The 20,011-nt window shown below is 37.7% G+C and overlaps 2 protein-coding genes across 3 annotated transcripts in view; one reads left to right on the top strand and one right to left on the bottom strand.

Annotated features, from left to right (window-relative positions):
- The window catches only part of LOC115220580 (uncharacterized protein C9orf85 homolog), an 89,065-nt gene extending 70,578 nt beyond the window's left edge, over positions 1–18,487 (bottom strand). For both annotated transcript variants that reach the window (XM_036509856.1, XM_029790731.2), the window contains exon 1: positions 18,174–18,487. In XM_036509856.1, coding sequence (XP_036365749.1) covers positions 18,174–18,382 — 209 coding nt within the window. In that variant the 5' untranslated portion in view covers positions 18,383–18,487. The remainder of the gene's footprint in view (positions 1–18,173) is intronic.
- Positions 18,488–18,670: 183 nt separating this feature from the next.
- The window catches only part of LOC115220378 (alpha/beta hydrolase domain-containing protein 17B-like), a 41,174-nt gene continuing 39,833 nt past the window's right edge, over positions 18,671–20,011 (top strand). Inside the window, exon 1 of the mRNA XM_029790492.2 lies at positions 18,671–19,548. Within this exon, the coding sequence (XP_029646352.1) occupies positions 18,902–19,548 (647 nt within the window). The 5' untranslated portion in view covers positions 18,671–18,901. The remainder of the gene's footprint in view (positions 19,549–20,011) is intronic.

The following is a 20,011-nucleotide window of genomic DNA, read 5'->3' as shown; positions in this document are numbered from 1 at the left end:
CTTCACTATTAAGAAACCTTAACTAGGTCATAACTTATTGTTGGAGAAATAAGTCCATTCAGTTAAGTAAATAGCAATAACTGAAGCAAGCACATGACCATCGACCATAAAAATGCTCACAATGAACAAGTTTATAACTGATAAATGACTTAGTAACTAATATTTTAAATATTTATGAGATTTTATTTAAGGACAGTTATTTGTACATCTCACATAATGAGATGTGTTTTTGTTTTTTGTCTCTCAGTAGCTAAAATCTTTTCTAATTTAATAACATCGCATTATATAAAAGAAACATACATAAAAATCTTACCGTTCAACAATGTCCATCAACATTAAAACGGTCTGGATATTACTAGAAACCTATTTTGGATTACTATTCAAAAGAAAGAGTCACCACTCTACAAACATAGACAGACTATCAAACCATGTATAATAGAGCTAACACAAAAGTCTCTAAGCAGCTACTCAACTGGCTAGAAACAGTAGCCAAACCACTCACAAAATCATACTACTGTTTTAACCCTTTAGCATTTAACAGGCCATATCTACTCAACTATTTTTCCTGTTTTATGTTACAACTGGCCAGATCCAAGCTCTCACACCTACCCTATAATTACACCATCAAAACCTCAAAGCAGCAAGATAATTCATAATTACTTCAAAACAATGTGAATAAATAAGTATTACATTTGAGAGAGTAATTCGAATGCTAAAAGATTAAGAGATACATTAGAGAGTACAGTTTTGGAGTCATTATCTTTCTAAGAAAGACACAACAGTCAAGGCTGGGATGTCTCCGATGAAAGGTCAGATCTACCAGATTTGACCTGGTGCTAAACAAAAAATACAAGTACAGGTATCTCTCATATTACGAAAGCTTTGTATTTCTGAAAATCTTGACCAAACACAAAATGCCATAACATAAAAACCTATTTTCCAATTGTGTTCCATGTTTTGCAACATAAAAACTCAAGAAGTCAATGAAAAAAAGGTGTCATACTTTAAACCTTTTTTTTAATGCTGCTTTTGTAAGCCAAGGGATACCTGTACTACTTAGGGTCTTGTAAACTTTTTTCCTGAGAGTAAGGCTATCTGTGAGCTTTTACCTGATAAACAAACCTTTACCAAGAATAAGACATAAAACACTTGACGAAGATAAAAGGTCAAACAAATTAAAACATAGTGTAAATGCAAATATTAAAACAGTTTTCACCTGTATAGAGGAGGTTACAACTCCAAATAGTTATAATCTTAATTAAAGTACATTGATAATATGTCAAGTACAGGCATAGAAGAAACACATTAATTCCCAGCTTAAATGCAATTAGCATCCTATCGTCCAGCTTAGTCAAGTAGTTGGTCAGTCACAGTACAAAGTTGACCTCTTACATAGAATTCCATAGCTTTGTTGATAGACTCAGAGCTGAACTGTAAAACTGATTAAGAAATTGTAGACTGATTATCCCTTTCGTTACCAACCCAGCTGAAACCAGCTCTACCTCTGAAGTACAAATGTCTTGTTTTCGTAAATTTTGAATTAAAATTTTCCACCAAACCTTAGTCATAACTTATGTTCCTAACCATAACTTAATGATAACTAAAGTTATTTTACTAAATTCTTTGTTATATTTTAAATAACTGAAACACAGAGCATCTCAAAATAAATACAGTAACAAAAGGGTTAATTGTGATAAAGTAAATAGCTATAGCTGTGTGATGGCTGAACACATACAAGTATACTTCAACTTAATGTCAATAATTGGTTCCAAGACATGAGATTTAAATTTTAAAAATGATGTAATACAGAAAACATTTTAAAAAAATTATTAGTTTATATCTGTTTTAATAAATAGTTTGTACATATTTTTATTCATATTTTATTTACTTTTTCATTTCAGTGTTGAATTTTTGGTGTTTTTTTTAAATGCTTATGCTTTTAAATATGTTGGTTGAGACCAACATTAAGTCAGAGAAATCAACTGATGTTGAGGTTTTACACTTTTCCCATTAGTTTCTTAAAAAAAAAATATGTAAATTGAGGTATGCTTGTATAACTGTTCTTGATTGAGTGGAATCTAAGGATTAATAGCAAAGAAACATCATAATTATATGTGGTCTGATCAATAAGTAGCCGTACTGTTGCCATAGTAACAAAGCTAAAGCATGCAGAGTGAAGCCGCTTGGCACAGACTGACTTTGAACTCCGCTGTGCATGCGCACTAAGTTTTAACATTTTAGCTCACTCCAGCTGTTTACAGCAGTGCTTGGAAGGAAGGTGTGTAGCGTGTGATTATTGCATTGAACATGACAGAAAGTTGAGCTGAGAATCTGCATCAAATTTTGCCCAAAAGCTTGGCAATACCTGCTCAGAGGCCTATGCAAAGTTTTCAACAAGTTTTTATCATTCTCAACACAATCAAAGAGATCTTGTGCAACTGAAACCCGAATGTCTTTTTGGTCAACTGAAAGCACTTTTGGTACAAACTTGGTAGACACGCATCTCATACCCAAATTTTCAGTGACAATGGACTGAGTTGAACCGTAACTAATTTGCACATCTGATAACTCACGGATGATAATTCAACAATTTCCCCTCACAGCTGTGATGTTTTTCTCAGTTCTGCTGGTTGAGGGTCTTCCAAAACATTTGTCAGTATCAACATTTTTTTTTAGCCATCTTGGAGTGTCTGAACCATCCACACACACCTCTCCATACACGTTCTGCAACTTTGCGTAGGCCTCTGAGCAAGTATCACCATGACAACTTTCTCTGCCATGGTCAATGCAACGATCAAACGCTACACACCTTCCTTCCAAGCGCAGTTGTAAACAGCAGAAGTGAGCTACAATGTTAAAACATAGTGCACATGCACAGCAGAGTTCAAGGTCAATCTTTGCCAAGCAGCTTTACTCTGCGTGCTTTAGCTTTGTTACTATGGCAACAGTCTGGATACTTATTAATCAGATCTCGTACGGCTGAATTTAATTTGCTGTCGGTCTTCTCACCATAAAACCATGAGTTTAGACATTGTTGTAGGCAGAATATATTAATCTAACAACTTCCCACCCATTTCAGCAGAGTGATACCCTTTTATATGGTTTAATTAGATGTAGGATATTCAGCCCTAATAACACACACACACTCATACACAAAAATTACACCCACTTTCTTTTAGCATCCAAGGTAGAATAGGAAATATAGACATGTGATAGATATTAAAAAATTAAAATGAAGAACATCAGATGTAAGTCACTAAATAGCGTTTTCTAATGTGTAAACTAGAGGCCAATCTGAGCCTTCTCTCTTCATAACACTATTTGGCAGAGCTGAAAGTTCCCACAGATGATTTCCTGTAAGACAGATTCTTTGTCTTGTCATGGCATCATCTTAACCCTTTAGAACCTCTCAAAGCAGTCAGGGGTAAACAGCAGCCTGTGGGACTTTCTGATTGGTATACCTAACGAAAAATTATTGTGAATTTGTTTTAGTGCGGTCTGTTTGATGATGAGCTATGTCTCTTATGCGGCCCACTTCTTGAAAAAGGTTGTCCAGGTGCAGGTGTGTCTGTATCATAAGAAGCTTGCTTCCCAACCACATGGTTCTAGGTTCAGTGTCACTGTGTGGCACCTTGGGCAAGAGACTTCTACGATACCCTCAGGCTGACCACAGTCATGTGAATGGATTTGGCAGACAGAGACTAAAAGGAACCCATTGTGTATATATATGTGTGACTTTGTGTCTGCCCCCAGTACCATTTGATAACCGGTGTTGGTATGTTTACATCCCCGAAACTTGGAGGTTGGACAGAAGAGACCAATAGAATAAGTAACAGGTTTAACAAAATGTGAATACTGGGTTCGGTTCATTCAACTAAAAACACAAATTCTTCAAAACGGTGCTCCAGCATGGCCACAGTCTAATGAACTGATACAAGTAAAAAATAAAGTCCTAAAGTTTCATTCAAATTTCAAAGCACTACTTTGTTCCCCCAGATTGCTTAAAACTAAGAGGTTTTTTATTTTTCAAATTAGTATGAGAGAAGGAGGGACAGAGTCTGTGATTTCTACAAGCCCTCCAAGACAGGTGAGATTAATGAGGTTGATACTCAGTTCACAGAAAAGTGTGGGTAAATAGAGAATTCCATAAGGCTACATTCCTAGGAAGGAAAGACTGAATGAAGTGTTTACTATAGTGGTCGACAAGATGAAGTATATTAAGGATTACAAGGAGGAGGAGGAAGAGGAAAAAGTGGGTGGGTTGTATGAGATGGGCTGTATGATACCCTGCCACCAGAATGAATAGAATCTCCATCCCTGAAGACAAGGGTTCACTATTTCCCTCACAGTCTTTGGAGTTAGAGGAAAGGAATTTGAGGAATTATAGCCGGGCCTATCGGTTTTTTAATGTTTTTGGTACCAATCTACATGTAATTCTGTATGATAAAGCCTACTGATTTGTAAGGGTTCATGTTTAAAATAAGGCGTAGGAGTAGCTGTGTGGTAAGTAGCTTGTTTACCAACCACATGGTTCCGGGTTCAGTCCTACTGCGTGGCACCATGGGCAAGTGTCTTCTACTATAGCCTCAGGTCAACCAAGCTCTGTGAGTGGATTTGGCAGACAGAAACTGAAAGAAGCCCATCATATATATGTATATATATATGTTTGTGTGTCTGTGTTTGTCCCCCAAACATCGCTTGACAACCAATGCTGGTGTGTTTACGTAGCCGTAACTTAGCAGTTCGGCAAAATAGACCGATAGAATAAGTACTAGGCTTACAAAGAATAAGTCCTGGGGTCGATTTGCTCAACTAAAGGCAGTGCTCCAGCATGGCCACAGTCAAATGACTGAAACAAGTAAAAGAGAATTTGATGCAAAGAAGGAAGAACTGCATTTTCCAGTGTTTGTATCCTTGTTAAAGAAGGCTGGTTCTTATCTTAAGGAGATTTGGCTGCTACTTCTAGCATACCAAACAGCTACACAGAAGCTTCTTTATTAAGTTAAGTCTTAGTAATTCTAATGTCAGTAATAGAAGAGATAGTTGACTTAGATGAAAGCAGATTAACCCTCTAACATTCAGATTAGCAAATGAAATGCTTATTTATTCACATAGTTTTGAGTGGTTTGTGTATTATCTCAAAGCTCCAAGATTTTGATGATGTGATTGGTTATTTGAGAAGGATATTGTAGAGAAGATGAGAAGCAAGTTTGAACATAACACAGGTAGAATACCTGAGCCTGATATGGCTGGTTTAATCCTTTAGCATTCAGATTACTCATTCAAATGTAATGCTTAGTAATTCACATTATTTTGAATTAATCATGAATTAATCTTGTAACTTTGAGATTTCAGTGTCATGATAAAAAAACAACAAAAATAATAATGACGATGATTTCTTTTATTAGCTGCAACAACCCAAAACAATGGGATGGTACAAAAGCAAAATACAGAGTCAAACAAAATGCTCAAAATAAAATATTTGGTGTGTGCAGCATAATTTCATACCAGACTGAGATATGGCAAAGCTGGAGCAAAATACTTGTGAATTATGCTTCAAGACCAGTGATTCTCAGCCTTTGTAATATCCAGGCCAGATCCAAAAGCTAGATTTTTTTTAAGGGGCCACACCGAAAAAAGTAAAACACAAGTCAGTTAAAGAAAAATTTATTATAGTTATAGAGAGAAGACCGCCAAGGGCTGCCAGAAGGATGTTTGAGGGCCACATGCGTCCCTAGGAGTCATGGTTAAGATCCACTCACTATTCTAGACATTAAAAGGGCCACTTCTGAAGCCACAGTTCTACACAATCAAGCTGAGTGAAAGCAACAACGAGAGTTGAGAAAGTTTGTCATTTCTGAGAGCGTCTATCATCTGCTTATACCAACATGTAAGAAACAAGATGGCGGCAATGGGGGGGGGGGACTTCCCCCAAAATCCAAATATTTCAGCAGCTGTTTAATGAACCTTACACAAAGTGTAGGTCTGCAGTGAAAAGGAGTTTAAAAAGTGTAGGTCTGCAGCGAAAAGAAGGTCACGTAGTGTATCTGACAAGAAACTCAGTAGGAAAGAGAATCTTGACCTAGTTTTCAACAATCTTTTCTGAGTCATAAAAAAAAAAGGGCCCTGATGAATTCAGATTATTTAACCCTTTAACTTTCTGAGTACTCTGTCATATCTAATACTGATTTACTCACATTAATCTCAATTAATCATGCACTATCTCATAGCTTTGTGTTTGTTCATTTTTAGAATAACATTGTAGAGTGGGTGTGAGAGGTAGAATCTGATCCATTGGAACATAAAACAGGTAGAATATGTGGGTCAGATGCGAACAGTTTAAATGCTAAAGGGTAGCCTGACATTAACTTGGGCTGAGGTATAAAGAAAGAGCAATAAATATTGACTGTGCAAAACAGAGCATTATTGGAATATTATTGGACAAAAAAAAAAGACGAGATGGGCACAGATGGAATGTTTTAATTATAGGCCTACTCGGGGCCAAACAGAAAACAATCAAGCAAGCAGATACACAATCAGTCAACCTGCTAGAAATACCAAAGCAAATCTCCCTTAAATTACATATTACCATTTTTAAAAAGTACACATTTAAAAAGCCTCTGATAGTCAATAAGTTGAGATGGTCATGGTTGGAATGTCTTTGATCATAGGTCTACTCAGTAGACAATAAAACCATACAGCCAATGAGAGTGCCTACATCAGGCATAGGCAATCTTCTTCAAGAAGTGGGCCACGTGAAATATGGCTCGTCATCAGAACAAGAGGTCCTACTAAAAGAAATTCAAGACATACCATTCAGAAAGCCATAGGGGCCACAGTTAATCCATAACTGGTTTATATCATCACTATGACTACTAGAAACGACAACCAACCTCCATCAAGTCATCTTAAGAAAAAAAAAATTTTTTTTAATTTATCTTGGACAATGTCACATCTGATAAATAAAATGGTGGGATGAAGATAATTTGAATACTTGTGATCACAGATCTGTTTCAAACCTAAATGATACAACAACAAAAATAACATTCTGCAAACAGATGTAAACATCAACACTATCAGGATCAACTAATTAGATTACAAGCCAGCAAGAGTTTCTTTGTGTACATTAGAACTAACTGAAATGGCAGCTAAATCTCCTTCAAATCACGTATTATCTTTAAGCAAAAACATGTTGGTTAATGTAGTCTAAAAAAGTAAAAATAAGAAAAAAAACTCTTGTTTATGGGTTTGTATGTTCAGGACAGACCTGGGACTAAACAACAAGCCAATGAGAGTGTCAATGTGATCGCTCAATTTGCTTGAAATAACAGCCAAATATTCCTCAAATCATACACCATCGCCTTTGAAAAAAAAAGGCATAGAAAAGGCGCAGGAGTGGCTGTGTGGTAAGTAGCTTGCTTACGAGCCACATGGTTCCGGGTTCAATCCCACTGCGTGGCACCTTGGGCAAGTGTCTTCTACTATAGCCTCAGGCAAACCAAAGCCTTGTGAGTGGATTTGGTTGATGGAAACTGAAAGAAGTCCGTCGTATATGTATATATATACTTATGTGTGTGTATATATTTGTGTGGCTGTATTTGTACCCCCAACATCGCTTGACAACCGATGCTGGTGTGTTTACGTCCTCGTAACTTAGCGGTTTGGCAAGGGAGACTGATAGAATAAGTACTAGTCTTCCAAACATTCAGTCGACTTGCTTGACTAAAGGCGGTGCTCCAGCATGGCCACAGTCAAATGACTGAAACAAGTAAAAGATAAAAGATAGTTGATAATGTAAGCCTAACTGTGTCTGAATGAAAAAAAAAGGTAATGTCACAGATGGAACATCTTCCATATATGTTAGCTGGATCAGGGCCGACTTGTTGCTAAATATTCACCAACTTACTAACTTGGTAACCATAGAATAAAAAGAGAAAAGAAACAATGAAACTCACAGCAGCATTGTGATGCAATTATCTAACCAGACATGTCGGAAACAAAATAAAAAAGTTAGTAATCCTCAACGAAATGAAAAGTCAAAAAATCACATCAAACGAAAATAAATTCATGAAATGAAAACCTGTCCAAAGTTGCAGATTCTAAAGGGGAAAAAAAAAAAAAAAACCATTGTGAAGATATGGAGATTGGTAATTAGCAAAATAAACAGTTCACCTTTGACTCAAAATGAGATCACAAGGATTTTGGTAATAAAAAATAAACTAAAAACAATTAGAGATCTAAGAAAGTTTGTCATTTCTGCAGGCGCCTCATCATTTACTCACACCTGGTAGCAGGAAACAGTAGGGAGGGGAAATCAACAGCTGTTTAAGAAAAAACAAAAAAAAAAGAACAAGATTTTCAAAGAGATTAATTTACAGGAATAACAGCAGGAATGACCTAGATTTTATGTATCATAGCTACACCAGAATAATCTTGGAGGTAAAATAACAAAGCAGTAAAAGGTACTGGCAAAGCCCTCTTCCAAACAACTGCATCTTATAGATGTTGTTAAAACCAAACGTATCTTGAGAGCATTTACAAACAATACTGTCAAAGACAATATAATATTCATTTCTACTCTAGGCACGAGGTCCGAAATTTTGGGGGAAGGGGCCAGTGGATCAGGTCGACCCTTGTACACAACTGGTGCTTAATTTATCGACCCCGAAAGGATGAAAGGCAAAATCGACCTAGGCGGAATTTGAACTCAGGACATAAGACAGATGAAATACTACTAAGCATTTTGCCCAACATGCTAACGTTTCTGCAAACTCACCGTCTTAAAGACAATATAATATAGTACAAAGAATATTATTTCTTTTACTTGTTTCAGTCACTTGACTGCGGCCATGCTGGAGCAATGCCATTAGTCGAGCAAATCAACCCCAGGACTTATTCTTTGTAACCTAGTACTTATTCTATCAGTCTCTTTTGCCGAACTGCTAAGTTAAAGGGAAGTAAACACACCACCATGAGCATGTAATGGGAATGGGGGGGGGACAAACACATACACACATAAATATATACATATATACAATGAGCTTCCTTCAGTTTCCGTCTACCAAATCCACTCATAAGGCTTTGTTTGGCCCGAGGCTATAGTAGAAGACACTTGCCCCCAAGGTGCCACGCAGTGAGAATGAACCCGGAACCATATGGTTGGTAAGCAAGCTACTTACCACACAGCCACTCCTGTGTGGCGATGTAGTAAGTAGCTATCTACATGTACTTCAACACAAAAAGATTGTCTCCTGAAACCAATCTAAATTTACAAATTTTATTAAATGATTTTCACTGGCAAAAACTGATACTAGTTTAGTAGAGCTCAAGGTTTTTTTTATATTTATTTTATCAACTCTTATTTTTCTTTTACCTCAGCCATCCTGGGGCAGCACCTCCAAGAATTTTTAGTAAATTGAATCAACCCCAGTACTTGTGTTTTTGTACGTTTTTTTAAAGCCTGGTACTTATCCTATCAGTCCCTTTAGTTGAACTGCTAAGTTAGAGGGATGTAAACCCACAACACCAGTTGACAAGCAGTGGTGGAGAAACACATACATACATATATATATAAAATACATACATACATGACACATAAAAAGCAGCCACTACACTCTCAGAGTGGTTGGCATTAGGAAGGGCATCCAGCTGCAGAAACACTTCCAGATCAGATTGGGGTCTGGCGCAGCCTCCTGGCCTCCCAGACCCCAGTTGAACTGTCCAACCCATGCTATAAGGCTTTTGTTGGCCCAAGGCTACGTAGAGACACTTGCAAGGTGCCACGTTGTTAGTGAGAATGAACCCGGAACCACATGGTTGGTAAGTAGCTATCTACATGTACTTCACTGATAAATAGTTTTGGTCAACACATCAGGATTCTTGTCTCCTGAAACCAATCTAAATTTACAAATTTTATTAAGTGACTTTCACTAGCAAAAACTGATACTAGTTTAGCAGAGCTCAAGGTTTTTTTTTTAATATTTATTTTATCAACTCTTATTTTTCTTTTACTTCTTTCTATTATTAGACTGCAGCCATCCTGGGGCAGCACCTCCAGGAATTTTTAGTCAATTGAATCAACCCTAGTACTTATGTTTTTGTACGTTTTTTTAAAGCCTGGTACTTATCCTATCAGTCTCTTTTGTTGAACTGCTAAGCAGTGGTGGGGAAACACATACATACATACATATATATATATATATATATAAAATACATACATACGTGACACGTAAAAAGCACCCACTACACTCTCGGAGTGGTTGGCATTAGGAAGGGCATCCAGCTGCAGAAACACTTCCAGATCAGATTGGGGTCTGGTGCAGCCTCCTGGCCTCCCAGACCCCAGTTGAACTGTCCAACCCATGCCAGCATGGAAAATGGACGTTAAGCGATGATTATATATATATATATATACACACACACATATATATATACAAATGAGATGGGCTTCTTTCAGTTTCCATCTGCCAAATCCACTCACAAGGCTTTGGCCAGCCTGAGGCTATAGTAGAAGACACTTGACCAACGTGCCATGCAATGGAATTGAACTTATAACTATACAGTAACAAAAGTAACTTTTGGGGAAGAAGCTGTACTGATGGCTTTCCACAGGCCCCTATTACCAGTAAAATTGAGAACTGATGTGGGAATAGCATTCCCCCATTTAGTAGTCTCAGTTAAGCATTGTAGAGGATTAGTAGTTATTAGGGGCTGGAGTTATTTTCTGTCCCTAAAGAGAAAGACTAGTCATTGAGGTGCAATCTCTGCTTTGTAAATAATGTGTGTTTGCAAGGAGAGACCCTCAGTAATAGAGAAGACTAACATTTGGAGTAACCCCAAGGGCTTCAGTTGCATGCTGCTTATATGGTAGTGAGGCAGGATAAAGTCTTCTTGATATGTAAATAATTGTGTTTTTGATGTTGAAGGAGGCAAGACTGGTGCAACTGCATTGGAGGATGAAATATTGGAAGGCTGTTTCCCTCCATTACAAGCACTATGCTGTTGTAATCCTGAACGAAGTACTGATGTGGCCCTGATCCAATTAACGATCGATATAACAAATACTAAAAGAAGGTGAGTGACTTAAAATGGAGCATTCTAACCAAGATCAAATCTTGTGAAAGAATCAATGAAGAAAAAGTGAATCACTGCATGCGATTACTTTGCACTGATATAATCATTGTCATAAATGATAAGGAACAGCACTCCAATTAGCATAGTTACAGGTAACATATTATAGACTTCATGATAAATCAATGAAAGAAAGAAACATCCATTCAATTACATAAGCAGGTGAAGCTAAAATCAATCTTTAAAATTTTGCTTCATATTCCGCTAAATCTGTTAATACTATGTGTATCCTGGTTTTAAGAATCGACATATTGTTATCACTCACTGCATGCTGTAAAGAGTGATTAAAAATGGTTGGTGTATAAATGGACAGCTGACCATAAAACACCATCTCAAAAAGTTCCCTCCAATACATGTCAGCATAGATAAGCAGACATTAAAACAATGTTATGAGGAAATTTATCATTTTCTTCTTTGCTTTCGTAGCAGAGATGAAGTAGTGAGTGAAATGACGAAGTGGGAACCAATACATGGAAAGTGGCCTAGGGGTCATCCTGTTAAAACATTCATCGACCAACTGTTTGAAGACTCTGGTCTACTGAAGAGCTAACAACCAAGAGCTACGCACGAAAGGGAATTCTGGAGAAAGTGGTCTGCAGACAATGAGGAAGGTACACAGGGATCATTTTCTTAGACTAGAAATCTAACAACATACCTACTTTCTTGAATCACATTTCTCTGTTACCTTGTTATTTATTATCATTTTATTTTACAGGTGCAGGTGCGGCTGTGTGGTAAGAAGCTTGCTTCCCAACCACACGGTACCAGGTTCAGTCCCACTGCATGGCACCTTAGGCAAATGTTTTGTGGTAAGTAGCTTGCTTACCAACCACATGGTTCTGGGTTCAGTCCCACTGCGTGGCACCTTGGGCAAGTGTCTTCTAACTATAGCCTCGGGCCGACCAAAGCCTTGTGAGTGGATTTGGTAGACAGAAACTGAAAGAAGCCCATCGTGTGTATATATATATATATATATATATATATATATATATATACATACATGTGTGTGTGCGTGTTTACCCCCCCAACATCGCTTGACAACCGATGCTGGTGTGTTTGCATCCCTGTAACTTAGCAGTTCAGCAAAAGAGACCGATAGAATAAGTACTAGGCTTACAAAGAATAAGTCCTGGGGTTGATTTGCTCGACTAAAGGCAGTGCCCCAGCATGGCCACAGTCAAATGACTGAAACAAGCAAGAGTGTAGTCTCAGGCCAACCAAAGCCCTGTGACTGGATCTGGTAGAGGGAAATGAAAAAAGCTCATATCTGTATCTGTGTTTGTCCTCCCACCATTGCTTGACAACAGGTGTTGGTGTGTTTACATCCCTGTAACTTAATGCTGCAGCAAAAGAGATTGACTAAAATTCTTCAAGGTAGTGCCCCAGCATGACTGAAACAAGTAAGAGATAAAAAAAAAAGAGGTAACATAAAGATGTAAGGACAGTACCCATAGCAAGACTGAAGGATAACCTGGAGATCTGATCAAAATGCAAGTGACAGAATGGACTAGGTGGTGGTTCATTCATTCATATTTACACCCATTTTTCTCCATACTGGCACGAGAAGGACAAATATGTTACTTGAGGCATTGTTTACAGCTGGTTGCTCTTCATGACACAAACCCTTATTTGTTTTTCAAGTAAGGGATCCTTTATTCTGTTTATATCAGACGATTTGTTGACAAGCGAAACTACCAATAACACTGCTTCCTGCATTTTCATACAAGGAACTGCAAATGTAGACAAACACATATAACGGTCTTCTCTCAGTTCCTGTCCACCAAATCCATTCACAAGGCTTTGGTTGGCCCAGGGCTGTAGAAGACACTAGCCCAATGTGCCAAACAGTAAGACTGAACCTAAAAACACATACTTGGAGAATAAACTTCTTGACCATATGCTCACACACACATATATATAGAGAGAGATGGGGAGAAAAAGAGATTATGATATTGTATTGGCAATTGTGTGTCTGTGCATGAAGTTCCTATGTTAAACGCATGTTGTTAAGCCATCTTGTCACAAACTCTGCTCTTGTTTATCTCTCGGAGTGTTTGTCCAGGATAGGACTACACAGCCACAGCAGGAAATGTATCAGGACATGAAATGTAAAAGCCGGACTAGACTACTTTATGCACAACTCCATTGTCTCCCGAGACAAAAAGGATGCCAACCAACCAACACCTATGATCAAAGGTATTCCATCCATAATGATCATCAAAGGGTTTTTTTGGTTTTTTAATCACAACCACAGTGTATCTAGAGCAGCAGTATTCATCATCATCATCATCATCATCATTTAACACCCATTTTCCATGCTGATTTCATTTTGGGCCAACCATACAGAAGCTCTTTGCCGCCAAAGCAAATGATACTTATCTCTGAAATGGTCCAGTCCACCACTAAAGCTTCACACCAATTAATATAGATGGCTCTCCTAACCACAGAATTATAAGGCTTTCAAAACCTACTCCCTACCAATATATTCCTTTTACAACCAGCAGTCTGTTCTTAAAAGATAATTGCATATAAGATTCCCAACTCTCACCTGACTAAGGTCCTGAAATAGTCCCTTCTTCATAGAAAAATGACTTTTCTAGCAAGCCAAATGAGAAAACCACTATGTTATCACTTAACATACTAGAAATAGTAACCAAATGTCCCTTCTAATAAAAAGTGGTTTGGCAAAAGAAACCAACAGAATATGTACCAGACTTAAAAAATAAATATTGGGGTTGATTTGTTTGGTCACAGCCTTCAAAGCAGTGCTCCAGTATAGCCACAGTCCAATGATTGAAATAAAACCAAGATTCCACATAAAAAGCATCAAGAACACACTAAAGTGGCTGATGTCAGGAACGGTATCAGCTGTAGAAACCAAGCCAAAAGCAGACTATGGAGCCTGATGTAGCCCCTAACATTGCCAGCTCCTATCAAGTCATCCAACCCACACCAGCATGGAAAGATCCCATAACCCGTGGCCTATGCCAGGGGTGTAACCAGCCACTTATGCGTACCTTTCCTTCAGTGGACACTAAGCTCTGCTTGCGAAGACCTGTTGAGGCAAGTGAAATTGAAATAAAAAAAAATTCACAAATTCAATGATTGGCACCTGTGCCAGTGGGACACTAAGAGCATCATACGAGTGTGGTCGCTGCCATAGCAGCTGACTGGCTTCTGTGCCGGTGGCACGTAAAAAGCAGCATTCAAACGTGATCGTTACCAGCATCACCTTACTGGCATTTGTGCTGGTGGCACATAAAAAACACGACTTGAGTGTGGCCATTGCCAGTACCACTTGACTGGCATGTAAAAGCACCCACTACACTCTTGGAGTGGTTGATGTTAGGAAGGGCATCCAACTGTAGAAACTCTGCCAGATCACATTGGAGCCTGGTGCAGCCATCTGGTTCACCGGTCCTCAGTCAAACCGTCCAACCCATGCTAGCATGGAAAGCAGACGTTAAACGATGATGATGTAGGAGAAAAAAACAAAAACAAAATGAGTCTCTTAATCTTGAAAAATATATGAGTGATCATTAATAAAAACACAGGTGCAGCTTGTAGTTACAAAACTTGATTCCCCAACCATGTAGTCTTGAGTTCAGTGCCATTATGTGACACCTTAGGCAAGTGTCTTCTACTATAGCCTGGGGCAGACCATAGCCTTATAAAACTGAAAGAAACTCCCCTTAGTGTGTGTGTGTGTCATGTTATGTTATGTTTGTCCCACACGACCACTTGACAACCTGTTGTTGGTTTGTTTACTTCCCATAATTTAGCAGTTCAGAAAAAGAGACAGGGGGAATAAGTACCAAGTGTTAAAAAATCAGCACTGGGGTCGATTTGTTCGACTAAACCTGTGGCTCTCAACGGGGAGTGGGGGAGGCATATGACCCCCGGGGGGTGGGCGCATAAGATAGTTAAAATTTATGTGCAATAAAATGGTTATACTTCTAGAGCACAAAATATTTCAAGTTTTTAATACAGTTTTTAACATTTAATCATACAAAATATAATAGGGTTTTTTAAACATCAAATGGCTATGAGGGTCCATCTGAGTAACATAGGAATCAAGGGGGTCTAAAAGTAGAAAACGGTTGAGAAACAGTGGATTAAACCCTTCAAGACAGAACTCCAGAATAACCACTGTCCAATAACTGAAAAAAGTAAAAGATAAAATACCAACATTAATCTGAAAATGTTTCTTAATGACGAAACTTAATACAATGACAATTAATGAAGATTGTCGTCTGTATTAAGTCAATTCATTCTCATAATACTATTTACAGTTCATTTGAAAAGAAAACCCGATTAGGAGCTAACATTAGATAAACACATCTGTCCACTCTTAGTATTTTAAAGAAGCGACGAAGTTTAGACAAGGTAAGTATCTTTATGGTAAGCTAATTTGCTAGAAATAGCAGCTAAACCCTTCACAGATCACACTCTACTATCAAATAAATAAATAAAAAGGAAATGGTGTTTGGACAAATCATTGCGGAATATGCAAAAACGACGGGATGCTTGAAGCTGGAACGCCTTTGATAAAAGACCTGCTTGAATAGAGCTGACTTGAGCTAAAAATAATCCCAACACCAGTTAACGCTAACAAGGGAACTTCTACGTGTGGTCGCTCGATCTGCTAGAAATAAGAACCAAATCTCCCTCAAATCAAACCATAAAAGGAGAAAGACACTCTGCATGCACACTCATATTGCCTTTAAAAAATGCATACATTTTCTGCCTTTGATCAGGGCTCTCAGGGGCTTTAAGTAACCAGTTGAAACCGTCAAAGCAATATGGTCAGATAGCATTTAATCGATTTTTAACAATTCAAAATGTTTAGTCCAGAATATCACTTGAAAACAAACATCAGGTCCAGTGTATTACAAACTTTACTGGAAGCTAAGTAACAGTTCGCAGTTTGTACAAAGACAATCAATAAACTGCAATGTAATCAAAAAACTACTTTATACTTTATACATGAAAACACATAATAAAATAAATGTCAACCAGGCAAAAGGCCATCAAATTAAAAAAAGAAGGGGATTAGTCGAGGTCATCGAACCCGGAAGGGTAAAAGACAAAGCTGACCTCGAAGTCTAAAAGTAGAGCCAAAACGAAAACTGCAAAAAGGTGCTGTCCTCACATCTTTAGGTTATCTTTTTTTTTTTTTGTCTTATCTCTTAATTGTTTCAGTCATTAGACTGCTGTCATGCCTTGAAGAATTTTAGTCAATCTCTTTTGTTGCACAGGTATGTAAATAACACACCAACACATGTTATCAAGTAGTGCTGGGAGGACAAACACACACACATGTATATATGATGAGCTTTTTTCAGTTTCCCTCTACCAGATCCAGTTACAAGGCTTTGGTCGACCCGAGGTTATAGTAGAAGACACTTGCTTAAGGTGCTACACAGCAGGACTTAAATTCTACCAAACAATCACTTTCAACCTAAGTAATAGTAAATAATATGCTATGTTTATAAACAAATGCAGAGAATATGTAATATTAGACGTGTAGTTGTCTCCGGATGAACACCTTTCTTATGTGACGCTGTTAATATTTATTTTCGCTCCTGGATTGCCTTTGGTCGAGCTGATCAATGAAAGGTATTCCAACCATGACAAACCTGTCTTCCTTTTTGTTAAGACTTAATGCTCCTACTATCCAATGCATCCTGTCTTGTTTGGAACAGTGGTTTGTGATTTGAGGAAGAGTTGACTGCTATTTCTAAACGATCGAGCAATCATTTGGAGGTATAGGTTATATATATTGTCAGAATATCGCCTCCTTCTAGACTTGAAAGCATTTATTAAAGGGCTGTTATTTAACCCCAAATGAAGCCTAATCGAGCAGACCTATAACCAAAGGCATTCTATCCGTGATCACCCAGTCTTTTATAATTATATGGGTGCCCATTATTCCATGTATCTTTCCTTAAGTAATGCGTCGGGGAGCAGTTTGTGAGGGGGGTGTGACTATTTCTAGCAAATCAGATCACCTGTTGCTTCATTATCGAAGAGTCAGTCTTGTCATGTTTAGACACAATACATACAGACCCACAATGTGTTCATTTTTAAGACAGTCGGATATGGAGATTTGGCTGTTATTTCGGTAAATTTATAGTTTCACACACCAAATGTCGCTTTGTTGTTCTTCCGACTGGTCAGAAGCGTGACAAAGCGACGTGGTTGCCACTAATTCAAAAATACATCAAACCTGGCTCAGTTATCTAGTGATTCATGGGAGGCTTAGAAAGATATACAAACATTGGGTTATCAACGTTACATGATAAACCACGAAGAAAATTTTGTTGACACCACACGTGCGGGAAAAAAAACGATTTAGTGCCGAAATCGAGTCTGGTGTGAAACCATAAATTTACCGTTATTTCTAATAGATCGATCACGTTGGCTCGTAAACGGTTTGTTAACCCAAGAAGGTGACAGTCGTTATTGGAGAGATAACAAAGGCTACATCAGAATAATCTAGTTCATATTCGTATTTAGATTTTGGCTGCGAAACTATTGTTAATGGAAGCTCTTTTCGATTGTTTGTCTAACTTATTAGAGTAGTAATATTTTCTATTATAGGCATAAAGCCTATAATAAGCCTTATACTTATATATAAAATAGTCGTTTACAATAACCCCGTGCTTAAGTGGTAGTTAATTCATCGACCGATGCTTTTTAAAGAATACGGAATGCTTAGTGTACACATGGCATTTCTCAGTTAAAATTCCTAGTGGCTGTCTCTGTGGGAAGAGTCATATTTGGTCGAAAAGGTGTGTAAACTAAAATGTCTCACTCAGGGATAATATACGATCATTTGAATATATTACAATATTCTTATTGGTGCTCTTATGGAAATGAAAGTCGGAGTCGACTATTGCTGCAATTTTCAACAATTTCAAAAGCAGTGAAATATTTTTAGAAATTTGATTGAATTTAATGAAAGAGAAGAGAAATAGATGCAAATTCACAAATTTAAATACGAAGAATAAAAGACGTAAAGTTACGAGAATTGTGCTTACCAAGTTTTAGGATTTGTGAGAGGTTTGTACTTTTTATATTTTATTTTCCATTCAATCACTCTAGTACACGAATCACACAATCCAGTAATTTCCAAAGAATTTATCATTTTCTGTTTGATACTGTTATCGTGTAAATTATTTCTAAAAGCTGTGTTGTTTCTGTGACGGGGTGGGCCAGCTTTCTTCACATTACCTTTCTGTGAACTCATCTTAAATTTTTGTTGTTATTTTTGTAAAAGAATCTGGAGCCAAGATTTACCATGTGCTTCCCCTAATGGACACTACATTACGGAAGTGACGTGATGCACAAGTAGCCCGGAAATATTTTTTTTTTTTTAAAGAATATTCTTAATTTAACATCACGAATTCGCTTTGATATTTTTATTCTATCTTTCTTTCGTAATATTTCACTAATTATTTTATTTTGATAAAAACCTGTTGTTTTTTTTCTTTTTGACTATTAGGAAATACCGGATGTGGATTTGGGAGATATGCAGTCGAACTCGTTTTCCCGTCGATGGCATGTGACGTCATATTGAATAGTCGTCTTACTCGCTTCCAGTTGAATACGTCTCATGTCTAGGAATACTTTGTGAATTGAATGTTCTACATTACGTTGTCGTGGTTGTCTTAAAAGTGGCTGTGTGCCTGCTTAGTCTGTACTCAACAGCCTGGTTTGTTCATTTTTTTTTTTTTTTTACCATTTGCTTAGGCCCCAAACCTAAGGTATGAACGGCCTCTCTCTCAGCGAGCTTTGTTGTCTTTTTTGCTGTCCGCCATGTCCCTCCCGTATCGCTGCCAAACTGGCGTTTCTGCCTCCAGAACCGACATATTCTCTTGTATCGGACCAAACAGGCTCACGGTACAGTTTGCATCTGACAGAAAGAGCAGAGTGGCAGTATTCGCAAAAAGAACTGGATTGTATCGAAGTATTCATGACGAGAACTACACGGGGAAACAGAATCTCATGTATGTTTGTTCGATGTTCACCCAACGCTCGTTTCACTCTCCTTTTCAGCCACGGAAATGCAGTCGATTTAGGACAAATGAGTAGTTTTTATATCGGACTCGGATCTAGAATCAACTGTAATATCTTTAGTTACGATTATTCCGGCTATGGAGCTAGCTCAGGAAAACCTTCGGAGAAAAATCTTTATTCGGATATTGATGCGGCTTTACAAGCCCTGCGGACTCGTTATGGCATCAGTCCACAAAATGTCATTTTGTACGGACAAAGTATAGGTACAGTTCCTACTGTGGATCTCGCTTCAAGATTTGAAGTTGGAGCTGTTATCCTACATTCGCCTCTTACCTCTGGTGTACGTTTGGCTTTTCCGGATACAAAACGCACTTGGTTTTTTGATGCTTTCCCGAGGTAAGTAAATGATGATGTTTTACTGTTGGTGTGGAGGAAAATCATTTTATTTGTATTATGAAGCTACAAGACTACATTTTTTTTCTCTTCTTCACATTTTGTTCTTTTCGTAAAGAATTACAATCGATTGAATCAACCCTGCTTTCAATATCATCTAACTCGTATTTATTTCATGGATGTAGTCAGTCAGAAAGGAAGATAAAAAAAGAAAAAAAAGATTCGCTCATCCCCGGCGGGAATCGAACTCAAACTATGTAGCAACGAACTAATTACCACCTCTAAACGCTATTTTTTTTTTTTTCCTTTTTTAACTGTCTTCTCCACCTGCATCGCTCTCAATAATAATTTGTTTTAATGGTTAATTCCATTGTTACAGTTTTGACCCTTTACATTTTATTGTCCATCTCATCACATATGTCTATTCGCAAACAGTACTACCTACTTCCTTCTCTGAATTGCAGGC

The sequence above is a fragment of the Octopus sinensis genome, linkage group LG16 (assembly GCF_006345805.1).
Source record: "Octopus sinensis linkage group LG16, ASM634580v1, whole genome shotgun sequence".
Lineage (NCBI taxonomy): Eukaryota > Metazoa > Mollusca > Cephalopoda > Octopoda > Octopodidae > Octopus > Octopus sinensis.
Note: the sequence above shows the minus strand (reverse complement) of the source record. Positions and strands in the feature narration are given on the sequence as shown.